Source organism: Onychomys torridus, chromosome 21 (assembly GCF_903995425.1).
Source record: "Onychomys torridus chromosome 21, mOncTor1.1, whole genome shotgun sequence".
Classification (NCBI taxonomy): Eukaryota; Metazoa; Chordata; class Mammalia; order Rodentia; family Cricetidae; genus Onychomys; species Onychomys torridus.
This window is the reverse complement of record NC_050463.1, coordinates 8,994,748-9,016,131: the sequence shown is the minus strand read 5'-3', so window position 1 is coordinate 9,016,131 and position 21,384 is coordinate 8,994,748. Positions and strand designations below refer to the sequence as shown.

Genomic DNA, 21,384 nt, shown 5'->3' with positions numbered 1-21,384 from the left:
GGTGGCACATGCCTTTAATCCCAGCACTCAGGAGACAGAGGCAGATGGATCTCTGTGAGTTTGAGGCCAGCTTGGTCTACAGAGCAAGTTTCCAGGATATGCTTCAAAGTTACTGAGAAACCCTGTCTTGAAAAACCAAAACAAACCAAAACAAACCAAAACAAAAAAACCCCAAAATACAAAAAAAACCAAACAACCAAACAACCAACCAAACAAAAACCCCAAAAACTCAAAACCAATCACTTGTGAACTCCGTGTTTCAATATCCATGTTCAGTTAAGGGGTACAAGAGAGGGACCGTTGTATTTTAGATATTTACCTGAGGCTCAATAGTCACACATAGAAGTATCAAGGCTCCAACCAAGATAAGAACTAGGAAACAAGAAGATATGACCAGGTGGTCAACAGATATTATTATTTGGTATTGTATTGGTTCATGCAAACATGGAAGCTATGAAATACCATAAAATGTCACATGCATGGTGAATCCAAAGAAGTCATTACTATAATTCAAGTAATTGTTCGAGAACCAGTGGCCTAATGGTACAGACTCCAAATTGGGTCTGTTAGTGCTAAGTGCAGAAGAACAATGTCCCACCTCATGTGGGTAGGCAGAGGGAGAATGGACATCACCACTATTGTAAATTTTAGTCAGCCTCTCAACACATTAGACTGCACCTATCACAGCACACCGGGAGGGTCATCTGCTTTACAGTTTCCATTAGCTACAGCTTGTATTAGTTACTTTTCTCATTGCTGTAACAAAATAATTGATAAAAAAAAAAACAATTTAAAGAAGGTTTATTCTGGCTTATATTTCAAAAGAATACATTCCATCCTGGTGAGGGAGCTATGTTGGGGAAGGCATGGCTGCAGAATTCTGGCACTCACATTGTATCTGAAATCAGGAAGCAGAGTGAACAGGAAGTGGAGCTACATTATAAACCTCACGGCCCACCCCCAAATGACCCATTTCCTCCAACAAGGTTCCACATACTAAAAATTCTACAACTTTCCAAAATAGCACCATTAGGTGCTGACCATGTTTTAAATACATGCTCCTATGGGAGAACATTTTATATTCAAGCCACAATGTAATTAAATGCTAATGTGTTCATGAAACACCATCCTCATACACCTGGAAATACTGCCTAATCAGTTATATGAACAATTTATGACCTAGACGGGTTGGCAGTTAAATTAACAAAGTTCTATGGTTACGAATAAATGCAAGAATGCTATGGTTTGAGGTTCACTCATTCTATATCCCAGTTTCTCATACTCTTGTGGGTCTTTCTCCCTAGGGGGCATTTGGAAGTTTCAGTAGTTATTTTGATTGTTATGATGCAAGGCAAGGGGTTTGTGAAATAGCCCCCGATAGAACAAAGACAGGAATGTTTCTTGGTGATCTTACAATACATAGAACAGCCTCCTCTCTGTATTGGCTCTGTATATAAACATGGAAAAAGATGCAAGGCCTGCTATATTTATTCAACAAAATATATTGAGCTCCTGCTGTGTGTTAGGCAGTTTTTCATTGCTGATATTTAAATATTGACTCAGAGGTGCAAAGAGAAGTCAGGGGTTAAGAGCACATGCTGTTTTTGTAGGGGATCCAAGTTCAGTTTCCAGCATCTACATCAGGTAGCTCACAACCACTATAACTCTAGCTCTCACAGCCCAACATCCTCTTCTGGCCTCTGTAGGCACTAACGTACATGCACAAACCTGCATGCATGTTCTGCACACACACACACACACACACACACACACACACACACACGCACGCACTTAAAAATGAAAATAAACTCTTAAAAACAAGCAAAATTGTGGCCCAATTAGACAGGAACAATAATCTCAGTGGCTACATTTGATAGGGATGATATACATATATGTGACTATATATAGTGTACATATACATATATAGGTTATATTTGTGTTATACATAACAAATGTTAATATGAAATATATAACATATAGCACATATATATGTTTACATATACTTCAAACAGCTGTGTAGTCAGACCTCCACTTACATGGGCTCCACATCCTTAGATTTAACCAAGTAGAGGTTGAACATATTAAACAGCATTTCATTTATGTGTGTGTGCATGTTACACATATGTGCTTCATAGCTCTGAACATGTAGAGGGGCAACTTGCAGGAATCAGTTCTCTCCTTCAATCTCCTTGGACCCAGGGATTAAATTCAGACCACCAGGTTTAGCAGCAAACACTTTTACCCACTGAACCATCTCACTGGCCTTTGAACATATTTAAAAGTGGCATCTGGACTGTTTACTGTTATTACCTAAACAATGTAGGATAATAACTATTTATACAGTGTTTATATTGTATTATACTTTCCAAATAATATACAGGTGATATAAAGTACATGGATAGTTTTTTGGTTTCCATTGCATTTGACACTACTTTATATAACGAATTTGAATATCTTCAGAATTTAGTTTCTTGCAATGGTATTCTAGAATCAGTCCTCATGGATAGCCATGGGTGATTCTCTCTCTCTCTCTCTCTCTCTCTCTCTCTCTCTATATATATATATATATATATATATATATATATATATATATATATACATATATATATATATGATTTTTGACAAGATATAAATGAACTACAATGATTGGTTTTAATAGAGGAGGTGAGCCATTGGGAGCACGTCAGTGAAGACATTCCTAAGGAGGTGACTTTCAGGTCAGACCTTAATGCATATATAGAAATAAAAGAAATGGAATCCCAGATAGATGCTAGAGCAGATGCAAGGATCCAGTGGTATGAGTTGGCTTGGTTTTCCACAGGAGGATACTGTGGCTGGGGAGCTGAGAAAATCCAGGGATTGAATGTGGATGCAAAGTGGTGATTGATCATGTGGTTTTTACCATATACCTAGAATTAGAGGGTTTAACAGAGCAGCATTTTCAGAGTTTCCTTTTAGGAAGTTCCTCCTGGCTACTGGGTAGAGAGCCTAAGGAGTCTGTGGTAAGATAAGAAAAAAAAAATATCCTTGTGTAGGAGCCTAGAAGTCCATCCACAAGCAAGGCCATTTGGTCAATGTGGAAGGAAAGTAGAATAGTGGACTGAACGTAGCATGTCTCCTCTCCCAAGCTGGACTAACAAGTCTAACACTCTAGCAATTAGTTTCAGAACACTTAGCTCCAATTAGTTCAGGAAGGGGTTTCTGAAAGTCTGGGGACCTCCATGTCAAGGGCCTGTCTCTGCGCACCTGTCCTTTAATTACTTCTCTGTGCTCTGCCGTGGTGAGACCAAAGAATGCACAGAGGGAACCATTAAGAAGGAAGGAAGAGCAAACAGTGAAGGATGCAGGGAGTGTGGGACTTCAGAAATTAGACGCTGATTAACAGAGAGATGAGGACAGGGCTTTTGTGTCCTGATGGGAATTACCAATGTTAGCAGTCAGAGTTGGAGGCTCTCTTCTCTCCAGTATGTGGGTAGTCATTATCCTAAGACTGCTGTGTTTGCAGGCTTTTTAAAAATTGTTGCACTTAAAAAAATTTGCATTTAGCCATGGGATGGTGGCATGCTTTTAATCCCAGCACTTGGGAGACAGAGCTAGGTGGATCACTTGTGAGTTCAAGACCAGCCTGGTCTACAGAGCGAGATCTAGGACAGGCACCAAAACTGCACAGAGAAACCCTGTCTCCAAGAAATTAATTAATTAATTAATTAATTAATTACAATAAATAAAATTTTGCATTTACTCATTCTGTCCCTAGAAAATGAATGATGGCTTCTATTTGTAGTCCTTGGAAAGAAAATAAATGTAAGCATTTGTGATCTTTGAGGGAGAGGTTAGCAGAAAAGACAGTTATCATGAGCACTCAACTTAGAGACACCAAAAGTTTCAGTAACTAATATAAATCATGTTTAGTATAATACCTTTCACTCCATATTTTATTCAGTTTTAAATTATACACATATAAGTGGCATACAGTTTGATAATCTGATGCATGTAAAATCAAAATTAATATTTTGATGACATTGTCTCATATGTCCTAGGCTATCCTCAGGCTTGCTATGTAGTTGAGGATGTCCTTGAACTCATGATCTTACTGCTTCCACTTCAGAAATGCTGAGATTCAAGCATGTGTCACTATATCCATTTCAAAAGTAATTTTAAAAAGTCCACATGAACAGGTATGTCAACATTTTAAAGTAGTTAAACATTTAAAGAGGGAATAGCATCCTTCGCTTTCTAGTCTCCCTTACCCTGACCTCAGTCTAGAAATACAACATTCCTCCAGTAAACCTTCTGGGTGCTTTAAATTTATGTGACAACTAACGCTAAGGAAAGTAAATAATATAGTTTGTTTTAATTTAAAAACTTAAATTTCATGTATGTGTACATGCATACATGCATAGGTGCACATGTATAGGTCAGAAGACAACTTGCAGAGGTCAGTTTTTCTCCTTCCACCTTCTTGGTTCCATAGCTAGAAGTCAGGCCATCAAGCCTGGCATCAGTGCCTTTGCTAGCTGAGCCATCTTGCTGGTCCAAGCTTTGTTTTACCTTCATATTAGTTCATATTTCACCAATTCAACAATAGTTGCCTTTTTCCCTAATGACCATGAGGAATGGTTGTGAAATTTCTAGAGTACCAGACACACATGTTGGCACAAGTCTTTAATCCTAGCACTCAGAAGGCAGAGGCAAGAGAATCTCTTGAGTTCAAAGTCAGTCTGGTCTGTAGAGTGAGTTCCAGGACAGCCAGCACTACAGAGAGAAACCTTGTCTCAATAACAAACAACCAAACAACAAATGTTTCTAGGGTATAACTAATAAGCCCTCTTGGCTATTAATGCTTTCACCAGAGAAACATTAGGACTTGTGCTGGCCACTTCGCTTTCCTAATCTGTGACAATTCCAGGTATTGATGAATGGGCTAGCTTAGCATCTGAAAACCTTCATGTTTATAGGAAAATCAAAGAATGCCCCTCTCCCAAGTATTGTGACTCACCCCTACAATTTCTAAAATAACCAAAGAACTTGCCTTTAATTTTTAAAAGCATTCATTTGCTGTTTTGAGGAACCATGGGTGGAGGAGAGATGTATATGTGCACACATTCCATGGCATATATATGGAGGTTAGAAAACCATTTGTGGGAGTAGAGTCTCTTCTTCTACTATGTGAGTCCCATGGATCAAATCCAGGCTAAGCGGCCAAATACTTTTACCTCTAAGTCATCTCACCGGCCCCACTCTGCCTTTAGAAGAGGGCATGACTATCTTAAGATAAAAAAATTGGTACAACTTAAGCATTCCTAATATGAAAATAAAAATCTAAAATGTCTCATGATTCCACAGGTAGAATTTTCCACATTTGACTGTGTGATGGGTCACATAGCTCAGATACAGTTACACTGAAACTATTGCATGAAGATGCATTACATTTGTGCATAGGATGCTCATAAAACATAAATGTTTTTTAGATTTACATTTTAGTCCTATCCCCAAGATATTTTACCATACATATCTGGACATAGTATAAGATCTCAAAAAATATTTGAAACATTGCCAGTTCTAGACCTTTTAAGATAATAGAAATTTTCCTATATTTACTCATGCTGCTCTTTTTTATATCAATGTGTCTACAATTTCTGCCTTAAAACATGAGATCCAGCTTGTCTAAATTTACAATGTACCCCCTCAAGTCTTGCACACTGAACGTTTCTTTCCAAGTCATGATAAGAGTATGTCCCTGTATTTTTTATTCATTTGCCTGATACATTTCATATTTTGTCTCTTGTTCCCATGATCCTTCCTTTCCCAGTCTATAAAAGACTGACTTCCCAGACTCACAACCCATGAGAAATATGCTTCTAGTACTCAGCTCCAACTCCAAGAATAAGTTTCATTCTAGCTTTGTTGTTTACTGGGTAAGATTTTAATTAACTAACTTAGTCTCTTTATAGCTCAGTTTGCTCATCTTTAAAATGGGGCTAATAACCCTTTCTCATATGTAAAGTAAAACAGCTCATATGTTTTTATTTGTTTTACTTAATATCTCTAATTACTAATTGGGGAAATACAAATCAATAAGACTGGGGTTATGGTTCACTGAGCTATAATTTACTATAATTCTGTAGTCTAGGTATAATTCTACTAATAAGTAGAATATACTGTCTCCTTGGTTTGAGTACCAGCACAGCAAATTTTAATTAAAATAAAGACACTATCACAATGACTCCAATGGGTAAACGTGCTAGCAAGGAGAGTCTTGAGTTTAAACCTAGAAAGATGGAGGGAAAGAACTGATTCTACAAAGTTGTCCTCTGACCTCCAGTTCATGGTACACACTCCCTCACACACATACACATAATAAATAACACAGTATTAAAAATTTTAAATAAGATGAAATCCATTAAAATATACTAAAGTGACTATAATCAGAAAGTCAGGAAGTAATGAAAAGTTAGTTGTCAAGGATGTAGAGAAATCAGAACCCCCACACTCAGCTGGTGGGAATATAAAATGAGGTAGTTACTTTGGAAGACACTGTTACAGTTCTTCAACAACTAAGCATTAGTATACTTTATCACCCATAAATTCCATTATATATATATATATATATATAAAGTTATGGAGACATGCACACACAAACTTCTATATAAACATTTACAGCAGCATAATTTGTAACAGCTCCAACGGTGAAGACAAATGCAAATGTCCACCAATACTGGATGAATGTAGACTATGAAATCTTGGAAAAGCATGAACCCATGTAAAGGAATAAAGCACTAGCCCACACTATAATGTAGATGAATCTTGAAGACATGATGCTGTGTAGAAGGATTCATCATAAAGAATATATTTTGTATGATTCTATCTGTTTTTTAAAAACATGAAGAAATAAATCCATAGATACAGTATATTAGAGATTATGAGAGACTGACAGAAAGAGATAGTTGAAGGTTAAGAGTTTCTTCCAGATTGGAGAGGTGGTTGGTTCAGTCAGAAAACTAATTACTTCACAAGTTTGAAGACCTAAGTTTGATCCCCAGTATTCATCATGATGGGTGGCATGCCCTTGTAATTCCAACCCTGGTGAGGCAGTGACAGGAAAATCCCTGGGGCTTGAAGACCAGCCAGCCTACCCTACTTGGTGAGTCCCAGAATCATTGAGAGACCCTGTCTCAAAAATAAAAGGCAGACAATGGGCAGTGGTGGCACATGCATTTAATTCCAGCACTTAGGAAGCAAAGGCAGGCAGATCTCTGAGCCGGAGGCCAGCCTGGTCTCCAGAGCAAGTTCCAGGACAACCAGGGCTACAGAGAGAAACCTTGTTTCAAAATACATCCCCTTCAATAAAAAAAGGTAGACAGTATTCCTGATAAGCTACACCTGAGGTTGTCCTGTGGCTTCATACATACATGCACACTAGTACATACACAAATGATCCCTCTTCCTTTTTTGAGAAAGAACTTCACTATTTAGTCTAGTTATGCCTTTACCTCATAATGTAATCCAGGCTCGTCATGCTATTGTTCTCCTCTTTAGCCTCCCAAGTACTGAGATTATATTTGTACAACACTGAACTCAGCTAGGATTCAGAGAAGGGGGGTTAGATGAGATAAAAAGGGTTCTAAAGTGGCAGCTACTGATTGTGTAAACCTTAAAATGGTCAATTATATGGTATGTTAAGTTTGGGATGGAGGTGAATATAAAGAGCTATTATGAAGTAAGAAGGGGGAAGGAAAAGGGGGAGTGAAGGAGAGGAGAAGAATGGGGAGGGAGGAGAGAAGAGGAGGAAAAAGAGAAATAGAGAGTGGAAAGACAGAGGGAGGACAACAGGATTTCTCCCTACCACATTCCTTCCAGAAAGCCAGTCTCTTCAGGAGTTTTGCAGAAATAATTTGTTTAGAAAAGCTTTCTTCATGGTTACCTTCAGCTCCTTGTTCCTGAGACTGAAGATGATGGGGCTGAGGAAGGGGGTGAGGACCGTGTAGGTGATACCCATGAGAGTGTCTCCTTCTAGAGACTTGGGACCCTTGGGCTTGAGGTAGATGATGGAGGCAAAGCCATAGTGCACAATCACCACTGTGAGGTGGGATGCACAAGTGGAGAAAGCCTTGTGCCGGCCCTCTGCTGATGGTATCTTCAAGATGGCTGCCACAATGAAGGCATATGAGAGGAGGATGAGAAGAAAGCATCCCAGGAGGGCTGTGATGCACACCATCCCTACACCCTTTGCTACCTCCAGTACATTCTCTCCACATGCCAACTTCAGTAGAGGTGGAACATGGCAGAAGAAATGATGGATCTCATTGGATCCACAGAAAATGAGGTTGAAAATGGCTGTTGTCACCACTGTCCCCATAAATGAACCACCAACCCAGGACCAGGCAACCAAGCAGGCACAGCCCCGGGGGCTCATGAGCACATTGTAGCGCAGTGGGTGACAGATTGCCACATAGCGGTCATAGCCCATGACAGTGAGTAGGAAAGAGTGAGTGAAGCCAAATGTGAAGGAGAAGAACATCTGGCTGGCACAGGCCAGAAATGTGATGGAGTGAAGTGTGGAGAGCAGGTCAGCCAACATGCGTGGGATGATAGCAAAGGTGTAGAAAATCTCGGAGATGGAGAGGGCACACAGGAAGAGGTACATGGGTGTGTGGAGATTTCGCTCACTCCAGATGGTGGCCATGATGAGCAGGTTGCCCAGCAGTGTGAAGAGGTACATGAACAGGAACAGCAGGAAGAACATAAGCTGAAGGTGAGGGAAGGTAGTGAATCCAATGAGGATGAACTCTGATACAAAGGAGTAATTGAGCCCCAACATGGCAGCCACACCTGAAAGGGGTGAAGGAACATAACTTAGTCATTAGGATCACAGGGTTTCTGATTGCCATTTGCTTTGTGTATATGTGCTCTTCTTCAAAAGATACCCGAGAAGCTTCTTTACCTATCTACAACATGATTAATCTACCTGAAAAAAAAATTTTTTTACAGTTATCCCTTGGTAGTCACAGGGAATTTTTTCCACGACTTCCCATCATACACTAAAATCTTTTGCTACTCAAGCACATTATATAAAATGTGGTGGTGTTTTCATAGTCTATGAAGATCCTCTACAGACTTTAAATCATGTCCAGAGAGCTTAGAATAGCTAATATTATATACACTTCACATAAAGAGTTGCCATACTGCATTATTTGATGGATAATGACAAGGGGCTGGGGATGTAATTCAGTTGTTTGTTTGTCATGCAAGCAGATGGAAATGAGTTCATTTCCATAAGCCACATTTTAAAAGCTGGGTGTGTCGGATTACACTTGTAATCTCAGTACTGGGAAGGTGGAGAAATGAAGATTTCTAGGTAACACTAGTCACCTAGCAAAGCCTTGTCCGTAAGCCTCAGGAATGAGCACAAGACCTTGTCTCAGAAAACAAAATGGATGGTATCTGAGGAATGGTTTCCAAGGCTGGCCTTTGGCTACATGCAAGCATAGGAACACAAATATATAATAGACACACACACACACACACACACACACACACACACACACACACACACACACACACACACAAAGAGTGATTATGAGGAGGGGATATTGAAAAGATCCCTCCTTGGAGAGCTGGTCCCCACTCTTTATGGCAGTGGGAAAACTGCCCTCCCCCTTACTGGTGGCCTCAATAGGAGAGCTGGCCCTAGACAATGCCCCACCCCTCACCATGGAAGACATGTAGGAGAGTTGTCCTCTACCCTCACCTGTGGCAGAAGATCTTGGTGGAGGCCCAGACTGACCAACAAACCTACCACCCAGGCCCACATACAGGTCTTTGAGTTGGACCACTTCAGCATCTGCTCTATCTATGACTTACTGGAGTTTGTGAAGGGACCAGTCCTGTGGAACCATAGCCCTAGGATCTCCATGACTAGGGGCAACAGCAGGATACCTGAGAGAAGTTTCGGTGAGGGTCCAGTATTGATGGTGTACCAGAAGCCAAGGCCCTGAACCAGACCAACAACTCATTGCAATGAACATTTGCAAGTACATCTGTTTGGGCCAAAGGGTCTACTGCAGGACACACCACAGCGCCCAATGCCACTAAAATGAATAAGGAGGCAATGGAGAGGCAGGAAAGATGGAGGAGCAAAGCAGTTTTGTTTGCTTGTTTTAAATTATTTTTTTTCAGGGGAGAAGCTACATGGGTGGAGGGTGGACATGAAAGGACTGAGCAATGAATGGGATTGAGGCTCATCATGTGAAATTCCCAAAGATTCAATAAAAATGATGCTAATAAAAAGTATTGAAAAGAAAAAAAGTAGTCCATTTTCAATACAAACATAAAACCTATGCATAACTACATTTGCAACACAAGTAAAACTCATGTGTGCAGAATACAGACTGTAATAATTTGCTCAGGGTCAAATTCAAAAAGATTTATTTGAGGCCTGAAGAAATGGCTCATCCATAAAAATCGATTGCTACTGTTGAACAGGAATTGGGTTTTGTTCCTAGCATCCATGTTGGGTGGTCCACAATTGACCATGACTCTAGTTCTAAGGGATCTGAAGTGTGTGTGTGTGTGTGTGTGTGTGTGTGTGTGTGTGTGTGTGTTATCCTCTTTATGTTGTCGTTTTCCTTCTAGCACTTTCTGTAGAACTAGATTTGCAGATAAATGTTGCTTAAATTTTGTTTTATCATGCAATGTTTTATTTTGTCCATCTACTGTGATTGAAAATTCTGCTTGGTATACACACACACACACACTTTAAATTCATATGTTTAAAAGATTATTTGGTCATTTTATTTGTGTGTCTATGTGTGTGCTTGGGTATGTATGTGTACTATATGCATGCAGGTACCCATGGAGGCCAGAAGAGGGTGTCAGACCACCTGGAACTGGTGTTGTGGGCTGTTGTGGGCTACCCAACATGGATGCTAGGAACAAAACCTCATTCAGTGAGACACTCTTTGTCTGAAAGCAAAGGTGGAGAGTGATAGAGGATGCCTGATGTCCTCCTCTGGCCTCACAGACTTGTACACCTGCACACATATATACACATACACATAGATCACACTCACAGCATACACCCACATACACACCCACACATGTGTGTGCATACGTGCAAATAAGAATGGGCAGAAGGGAGGAAAATCCTAAGAACTAAATCAAAATGAAAAATTACATTAACTGAATGAAATCAAGAAAGAAACGTTAAAAGGATGTTAACAGAAAAAGTAACAGATTTTAAGTAAGATCTATAGTTGTTTAAAAGTGACTTTATAGATGTTAATGATTTTGTAGTTTATTAAGATTATGTGTGTGCTGTCAAGAGAAGGTAGGTGAGATTCAGAGGATCGAAGTTTAAATCCTAGCACCCACAATGGGCTGTTCACAACCACCTGTAACCTAGCTCCAGGAGATCTGATCCCTCTGGCCTCTGCAGTCCTGTGCACATACTTACCCATACACATAATTAAAAATAAAATAAATCTCTAAAAATATAATGAAAAGAACTTCTCTATTCTGCTTGTGATTTTTTTTTTTTTGTTGGATGTGTAAGATCAAAGTTAGCTAAAAGTAAAACAGTAAAAACGAAGTTTCTATTCAAAGTAGCAGCAAAATGGACAAAGTATATAGAAAGTAGTTTAATCTGGATCATAGAAACCCTCCATGGAGATCAGTTACACCATTCAGGCGCCACCAGCAGAAAACATGACTTTAAATAACTTGAGGAAGGTGAGAGACTATAGTAGTAAGATGATAATTCTTCCTGAGCTGTGCTAAAGATGTGCTCTCAAAACTGCAGCTGCATTTTTTTTTGACAAAGTGAAAAATTAAAAAAAACAAAACTTTCATACCAGAGCAAAGATCCATGAATAATTAAACCAACCTTGAAAATTATGAGGAGAAGAAGCAGGCAGGAGAGTATCTTCTAAGGACACTGAGTCAGATGAGTAAATCTTCTGAATAGAGCGCTAGGGATTGGAGCAGACCAAACAGACCAGCCCTGCAGAGTGGAGGCATAAGCTACCGAGAAGTATGAAGATGGCTTCCTACAGCAAGAACTCATAGCCAAACAAGGAACTGTTTAGGGGATGCTGTGGGGGAAAGGATCTTTTTGTAGAGAGGAAAGCAAAGCTGGCCCCCCCTGTGAGATCACAATCAAAGAGAGAATGGAAGACATTAAAAGAACTGTCAAAATGGTTTGTTGAGTAAAGGCATTCGCTGCCAAACCTGAAGATCTGAGTTCGATTTGCAGGACCCACTTGGTAGAAGGAGGGAACCAAGATAACTCCCAAAAGTTATCTCTGGTTCATTTGAAGAACACACACACACACACACACACACACACACACACACACACACACACACGCACACACACACCCTTGAATATCAATAAATAATAAATAAATGAATAAATAAATAAACAAAAGTAACAAAATTTTAAATATTAATATTAAAGATAAAATAATAGTTACTCAAAGAAATGTTGCGTGATCTTTATAATTGAGAAAATAATTCTTTAAACATTGGAAAACAAAAGCCCTATCTGGGCGTGGTGCCACTAAGTCTTATAGTCTGCATTTCATCTCTGTGAAAGGAGAGAACTGATTGGTGCTTGCAAGTTGCTCTCTGACCTCCACGTAGTATACAGGCCCTACCACTGAGCTCATCCCAGCACTGCTTCTCTACCCTTCCCACCTATTAGTCACCACTTCTAGTCTGCACTCCCTGTGTGTCCATTAAATGCACCCAGCCTCAGCGCTGGCCTTTTGTCCCATCTCTTGGACCACTGTACCTTCATATTGTCCCTCCTTTTCTTCCCAGTGTTCTCTTGAGGTAGATTTAATTCTCTGAGTCAATTACAGGTTATGGAATCATGCAGACCTGTGGCTCCAGTCATAGATTTTTTTTTCTTCTTTTTTTGGTTTCTCTGTGTAGCTTTGCACCTTTCTTGGATCTTGCTCTGTAGACCAGGCTGGCCTTGAACTCACAAAGGTCCACCTGGCTCTGCCTTCCAAGTGCTAGGATTAAAGTCATGCGCCACCACTGCCTGGCCAGTCATAGATTTTAACTGAGTATTTTGATAACCAAGTACCTGACCTTCTCAGATCCCAGAGAGGATGCCATGAGAAGTGCTCAGCATAAAGCATACCAGCTGGTATTGTTAGAATAACCTCCATCTGTTACCATTGCTGATGGATGTCTATAAGATGACTGTCACTCACTTGTCAGGTTATCCATAAGGGCACCATGACATTCCAGCATCTCACCCTGACTCCAGGCTAATTTTTCCTCTGTTCTTGCATACCTCCCAAACCTCAACACTCATAGGCTCCAGGAGACCTGCTACTAAATGTGTGCAAATGTTACTAAAATTCCAGAAATGTTTCCTGCTCCCTTTCTCTCTGGTATAGGCTCCATTCTACAGTTTCTTAGGACAACTCCTTTGAAAGCTTCTCCAAGAGGCCTTTTCCAATCACCTAAAGGAAACCGTATCTAGAGAAAAAAGAAAGGCCAACGTTTTCATCACTGACACAAAACCCAGGCAGAGCCCTTTAGAGATGTCTCCCCAGTTGGACCCCAGTGCCCACATTTTTCGAGGGGAGCATTTCAAACCCTCTATAGCGCTATCTGCTCTATAGATCTGTGTCATAAACCTAAAACTGTTAATGCAAGTACAAATCAGAAAAAGTCAAGCGGAGGGCCTCACCCTTCTTCTGAAGTACACACTGATGGTTATACTCAATAAACAAACAGAAATGGAGACATTACTCATTCTACACACACCTACTGAAAGAACTTACCAGGTACCTGGTACTTATCTGAGAGTTCAATAAAACTAAGGACAAATAATAGCAACACATCCCAGGGTTTTGTTTTGGTTGAACAACGTCTTCCAGAGGTGCATATCTGTCACAATGTGACTTTATTTGGAAATAAGGTCTTTGCAGATTTTAACCAAAGTAGAGATCTTGATATAAGCTCATCTTAAATTGTAATGTGATATATATATCTCCATACATACAGAGACTGGCATCCTTATAAGAAAAGCGGGGGCGAATAAGATGGTTCAGTAGGTAAAGGTGCTGTCTACCAAACTCGACTACCTGAGTTTGATCCCTAAGACCCACATAGAAGGTAAAATGAGATAACTCATTCTCACAAGCTGTCCTCTGACTTCTCTCTGTGCACCGTGGAACATGCATGCCTGTACTTATACACATTGTGCATGTATACTCACAATAAATTGTTGATTTTTAAAAACTGAAAAAATAGTAGAAGTCACATAGTCATAAAGAGGTCATAAAGAGACTGGAGTGGTGTTGCTACTAGAAGTTAGCAGACACAAGGAAAGATTCTCTCTCTGTCTTTAGAGGGTATGTGGCCCTTGATACACTGGTATAGGACTGCTAGTCTTCAGAGCTATGAGACTTAATTCTTTGTTTTAAACCACTATTGTTTAAATTATTATAAGAGCTTTATAATAATTTGCTATGGCAGTGATGAGAACTTAGTAGAGGTGCATCACACACACACACACACACACACATACACACACACACACACACACACACACACACACACAGTACACATCCACACGGTACAGGTGACAGAAACACACAGGACAGACACTTGATCTTGCCCTGTCTCAGAAATGTTCTCTCTTCCATACAGCATGAAAACTCACCACCCCAGAATGAAGCCTGGAAGCAATGACTAGCATGGAGAGGGATGTGATGGGGAGTAAATAGATTCAGTACACCACTGGGAACCAGTACAGGCCCTCAGCTAGGAACCAGGTCCCTGTATCAGTGGACAACCCACTATACATTCTTTCACCTTTCTTTCCTGACCCAGAATTCAAAGCTGCTCTGTGCTCTATTTTCTTTATCTTCTACTGTCCAGTCCCCATAGCACTTGATCTGTTTATCCTGGAAAGAAAGAGCTCTACTTACCTTAGTGGAGAAACTTGGGATGGTCTGTCGTGCAGCCTGCAGAGCCCTGTGTATAGACCAATGAACAGTAATGGGAGGGACGGGAGTTTTATCTCTTCAGGTGTCTTCCCCAGTGGCAGGTTCCCAGATGCCTTTCCACTGAACTTGACTGGGGATGAGGGATTCATGGTCCTGTAAGTCCAGGGAGGGTGGCTAGGGACCCTGAAATGTACCTCCCTCCTTCCTATCAATGGATTTTCTACCTGTCTGTCTGTCTTTCTGTCTATCTATCTACTAATATCTATCATTTATTAATATCTATTATTTTCCTTGGTTTGCTCTTGCTGTATACCTCCCTCTTTCTCTCTTTTTTCCTTTCTTTGTCCACCTTTTCCTTCTCTCCTCTCCCCTTCTTTTTACCTGGGACACCTCTTCCTCCAATGCTACTTTCTCTGTCTGTTTTTCCTTTAGATCTCATCTTAGATTTTCATCCCCCTTAAAAACTCAGCAGGGACCTAGGGATATGACTTAGTGGATAAGAGTGCTGCTGTGTAATTATGAGGACCTTAGTTCAAATCCCCAGTACCTATATAAAAAAAATACAGGCATAGTTGTACATGCCTATAGCCCCAAAACTGTAGGAGTCAGAGCCATAAGGACTGAGGGGGCATAAAGGCCACAGGCATAACATCATGTTCAGTTAAACAATTCTTTTGAGCCAGGGTATTTAACTAAACCTCATTTATTCAATAAAGGATTAGATAAGATACTCAATGTCCTCCTTTAGTAAATCCACACAAACACATCTATATCATGTATGCATGCACACATTCACACACTCATGCATAGAAGAGAAAAAAAGAAAAAACTCCTACCCACATTTCTTTCTCCCACCCCATAAATACTGGGTGTCCAAGCTGGGCTAGGCTTCTCATTATCTATCATTTTGAGAAAACTGAATCAGGTGTCTAGATAATGTTTTCCAAGATGGTTTTTATGCTCAATTAGATATCAACAAATGAGGCTGTAGAACTGTAGAAAGCTTTAGAATAAGCCCCCTTTTGTTTTGTTGGTCAGTCTCATCCAAGAGATTTCCAAAACATAAGCTACTGTTGGTTTCCTCGGTTGTATCATATAGGCAGAGGATATGACTCTAATGCTGAAGATACCACGTACTTTGGACACAAGATCTGGAGGATCCAATCTGGTTGTGACCTGAAAGCATCCTCCCTTAGGAAACCAGTGTTTCATGATATCCCTAAGAGTGAAATAATGGCATACATACTTTTTCAGTAACCATCACCTCTCTAATTTGACTTAAGGCCCACTCAGCAAGAGGGAAATCATACCTGACATAAAAACCATATGAAAACCTACTAGTGTAGATAGAAGTTTCCATATATATTCTAGTGGTGACAACATTCCAATCTCTGCCTTTTATGGAATTATTTTATTTAAAGATTTATTTTTATTTCTTTTTCTTTTCCTTCTTTTTTTTTTTTTTTTTTGAGACAGGGTATCTCTGTGTAGCTTTGTGCCTTTCCTGGAACTCACTTGGTAGTCCAGGCTGGCCTCGAACTCACAGAGATCTGCCTGCCTCTGCCTCCCGAGTGCTGGGATTAAAGGTGTGTGCCACCATCACCTGGCTATTTTTATTTCTTATTCGTGTGTGTGTGTGTGTGTGTGTGTGTGTGTGTGTGTGTGTGTGTATGTGTGTTTACTAGTGAGTCTGTGTGAGGGTATGCCACATGTGTGAGGGTACCTGAGGAAATCATCAGAGGACATCAGATACTCTGGAGCTGGAGTTACAGGTAGTTGTGAGTAAGTACCAGAATCCGACCCGGGTTCTCTGCAACAGCAGCACATGCTCTTAACCACTGAGCTATCTCTCCAGCCTCTTAGCAAGTTCTTGATAATGACAGACGTTTCATGGGTAGTTTGGGAAGAAGCTGTCTAATGGATGTCTTTTATAATCTTTTTTTCATGAAAATTATTTGCTATATTGCAATGGTCCATTTATATGGAATATAGTATGATATTTTTAAATTTTTGTGATCTTTTCTTACATTTTTTTTTGTGTGTGCATGCGTGTTTGCGTATGTGTGAGCACATGTGCCACATACACAATCCACAGGAATTGGAAAACAACTCTTTCTTTTCACCATGTGTTACCAGGGATGGAACTCAGGTTTTGATACATGTAGCCTTTAGGCAGTGTTGAAATCAATATATTTATTTATTTATTTATTTATTTATTTATTTATTTATTTATTTATAATTTTTTTGAGATAGGGTTTCTCTGTGTAGCTTTGGAGTCTGTCCTGGAACTTGCTGTGTAGACCAGACTGGCCTCGAACTCACAGAGGTCCACCTAACTCTGCCTCCCAAGTGCTGGGATTAAAGGGGTGTGCCACCACTGTGTGGCTTTTATTTATTTATTTGTTTGTTTATGTATTTATGTATTTATTTATTGTTTATCTATATATTTATTTTTAAAGAAAATGTCTTGTTTTGTAATACAGACAATGGGTTCAAATGCATCACCCTCTTGAACATGTGGACATGACTGATATATCTGAAAAAAATTTACATTATTTTGACCTTGTGAAACATATATCCTCTCTAAGCCTCATATTTTGCAAATGTTATCTGCAAAATATCAGCAATGGGTGATATTTGGAATTGGCATTATGAATTGGCAAGCTCATGGGACCCTGTTCCTTCCTGGTGAATTATTGGGAGAGGAGAAAGCCCTCTTTTTCTTTTTCAATTGTGTACTCCCAAGTAACCTCACCAATCTCTAGTGCATATTTCCAAACCTGTGGTCACTGAGATGTCCTTGGTTAAACTCAGGGGGTCACAAAACAAAGACATAAATGTGGGAAAGGATGTGTAGAGAGTAGGCGAAATTTCCAGAGGTTGGAGTATGAGTCATTAAAAAACACGTTTTATCCATATATGAAAAGGAAATGTTAAAGAACAAATTTGACTAATAAAATTAATTAATCAGTAATGAATTAAGGGAGGTGGTCTGGTGAGGTGACTCAGCAGGTAAAGGTGATTGCTGCATAAGCCTGATGATGTTAATCTGTTGCTGGATCCCATACCCAGGTGGAAGGAAAAACTGACTCTACAGTTACTATTGGACCTCTACAAAGGTACTGTGGCATATGCACACCCCACATCAGGTACAAACACACACACACACACACACACACACACACACACACACACACACACAAATGAATTTTAACAAGTAAAAGAAATGCAAGTCAGACTATTTACCCATTTTTTTTAAGTGAGGACACAACCTGAAGGCACTGGGTATAAGCCAAAAAGGTAGCCTTCACTGCACAGTTAATCTGCTGTTTGCATAGCCTTGGATTTCCTAACTTTGGAACTATGAGAATCAAATGGTGTTTGTAAGTCACCTACTTAAATATATTCCTATTATGAGAGCTGGAAAGAACTAATACAGTAGCTTTGAACACCTTTTTTGGCTATTGCTATGTTAGTAGTGAGGTAGCCATTGGTTATATTTACATTTGCTCATTTAATCTGAATCATGTACATGGCCAAGTGTGGGGCTATCATACTTCCTTGACCCCATGAATGTATCAGGCTTAAGTATCAGACACAAATTCCCATACAAGAATTGCTTTTCATCAGTCACTGTCAATTTGTTTAGCTGAAGGATAAAATAAAATGTTGTAATGAAAAAGGTAAGAACTTGGGCTTACAAATAGGGACAACAGACAGGGAGAGGTAAAGATACATTGCACTTTGAGAATATCAACTAAAAGTTATAGAATTAAATAAACAGAAATGTATAATATATCCAAAATGAAAATTTTAAGTCTTCATAAAATATAGAAAACATCATGCATACATGACACTATCATAGATGAAAACAGAGAGAGGGAAATGGTCACCGCATATCACAAGAGACCTCAGCTTCTTGAGGCAAAGGAAGAAGTGTGTAAAACAAACCACCAGTGAATCAAACACAGACGTATATGGCTGAATCATCTCAAGAGTTCTAGGGAAACCTGCACCCTTTTAATTTTACAACAACAGAGTTGAACCTTAGGAACTTTGTTGACAGAAATTTTTGTGGAAGCTTTTATTAATAGCATTCTTCAGCTCCTTATTTCTGAAACTGAAAATAATTGGACTGAGAAAGGGGGTGAAGACTGTATACATGGTGGACATGATGGTGTCAGTGTAAAGTGAATGGGGTCCTCTGGACTTGAGGTAGATGATGGAGGCAAAGCCATAGTGCACAATCACCACAGTTAGATGGGATACACATGTGGAGAATGTCTTGTGTCGGCCCTCAGTAGAGGGAATTCTCAAGATGGCAGCCACAATGAAGATATAGGAAAGGACAATAAGGACCAAGCATCCTATGAGGGGTGTGACACACACCAGGATCACAACAATGGTGGAAAAGGCTGTCTTTTCTCCACAGGCCAACTTTAAGAGGGAAAACACATGACAGAGAAAGTGATGGATCACGTTAGATTCACAGAAGGTGAGGTGGAAAATTATTAATGTCACTGTCACCCCAATGAGTGAACCACCAGCCCAAGACCAGGCCACAAGACGAGCACAGCCTTGGAGGCTCATGAGCACATGGTAATGCAGGGGATGGCAGATGGCCACATAGCGGTCATAACCCATGGCCATGAGCAAGAAGGAATGAGTGTAGCCAAATGTGAAGGAAAAAAATAATTGGTTAGCACAAGCTATAAATGTGATGGATCGATGAGTGGACAGCAGGTCAGCCAGCATTCGGGGGGTAATGACAACAGTGAAGAGAATCTCAGAGATGGAGAGGGCACACAGGAAGAGGTACATGGGTGTGTGGAGTCTGCGTTCTGTCCAGACAGCAGCCATGATGAGCAGGTTCCCCAGGAGTGTGAACAGATACATCAGCAGGTACAGCAGGAAGAGGGCGGGCAACACCTGCTGCGGGAAGGCTGAGAAGCCAAAGAGGATAAATTCTGACATGGTGCTGTGGTTCTGACCAGGCATGGCTTCTGAGGCTGATGAGATCAGAAATACATTGATGAAAACACTGCTCTGGCACAGAACAATGGCAGTTTAAAAGCATTGTGTTTGAAAAACTTACTGAACATTTCTGGGTCTCATTTTCCCTAAAATTGTGACCCCAGTGAGCTTACAAATGAGTCCTATTAATATTTGAAAAATCAATCAATTATTATTATTAAAATATTGAAAAGATGAGAAAACTTCTTAGATCACTTCAGCATGTTAATTTAATCTTCATCTTAATCCATGTAAGAATGCTCATGGGCTGGTGCATACCTTTTATCCCAGGACTCTGGAGACAGAGGCAGATGGAGCTCTGAATTTGAGGCCAGCCTGGTCTGCAGAGTGAGTTCCAGGACAGCCAAGGACTACACAGATGAACCCTGTCTCAAAAAACCAAACCAAACCAACAAACAAACAGAAAAGAATGTTCATGGGCTGGAGACTGCTTTTGTAGAGCACCAGAGTTCAGTTCTTAACACCTACCTTGAGCAGCTCACAACTGCATGCAACTCCAGGGGGTCTGATATCCTCCCTGGCCACTGTGGGTACCTGCATTCATGCACATATTCACACAAACAGAGACACACACATAATTAAAATAATGAAATAACTCTAAATAAGGAATGATTGTGGCAAAAGGAAAAGTATATGCTCACTTCACCAGACATACCAGTTTTAAAATTCACAGTAAAACATTACTTAGTTAATGAAGAGGGCACACTTATGGTTTTGTGGTTAAGTGGTTTTGCTTTGTCTCTTGAAAAACGAGGATGATTCAATGTCACAAATCATGTCTTGACACTCACCACATTGACCAATTAAACAGAAACATCATGTGATTATTTCAATCCTGATACAAATGAACTTTGTAAAATTTATTAGGGTGTTTTCCCCTTGAAGTCCCTCCTACTCTCAGGAATTCTTTCTCTTGAATCATTAGAAAGAGCTCATGTAGACACAACAATGTTTTCAAACATACCCAGTAGACATCCCATGATATTTTAAACATCTTCTATATAATATACATGAGTTTACAAAAAATATGTAGTATTTACCAAAAGGAAAAAAAAAATTTAATGTTAATAAAAGTATAAAAAGTTTACAGTTATGTCTATGATCTTATATGACTTAATGTCTGCAAAATCACTTCTTCAGTAAAATTTTATTTTAAATCTCAGTGATTCAGCTGTAAATAAATATGGTTTTAAAAAAAATCTCCCCAAATTCGTTGAGGGGAAAAAAAGTATGGTATTAAACTAATTTTCTAAAAAAGGAAGAAAAGCAGAACTGTCCTCTCCCAGTTTCAGAAACAGTCAGTATTTTTCCCTCTTACTGATAATAGATTTTTTTCTCATGTAATGTGTCCTTATCAGATGGTAATTCCTAAAATATA

At 39.7% G+C, this 21,384-nt stretch overlaps 2 protein-coding genes across 2 annotated transcripts; both read right to left on the bottom strand.

Annotated features, from left to right (window-relative positions):
- Nucleotides 1-7,873: 7,873 nt before the first annotated feature.
- On the bottom strand, nt 7,874-8,824 carry LOC118572024 (olfactory receptor 10H1-like). The gene has a single exon (XM_036171429.1). It carries the CDS (start codon nt 8,819-8,821, stop codon nt 7,874-7,876), a length of 948 nt encoding a protein of 315 aa, XP_036027322.1. The 5' UTR covers nt 8,822-8,824.
- Nucleotides 8,825-19,019: 10,195 nt separating this feature from the next.
- Nucleotides 19,020-19,970, bottom strand: LOC118572016 (olfactory receptor 63). Its single transcript, XM_036171421.1, has one exon. The coding sequence runs from the start codon at nt 19,968-19,970 to the stop codon at nt 19,020-19,022; it is 951 nt and encodes a 316-aa protein (XP_036027314.1).
- Between the last annotated feature and the right edge of the window lie 1,414 nt (nt 19,971-21,384).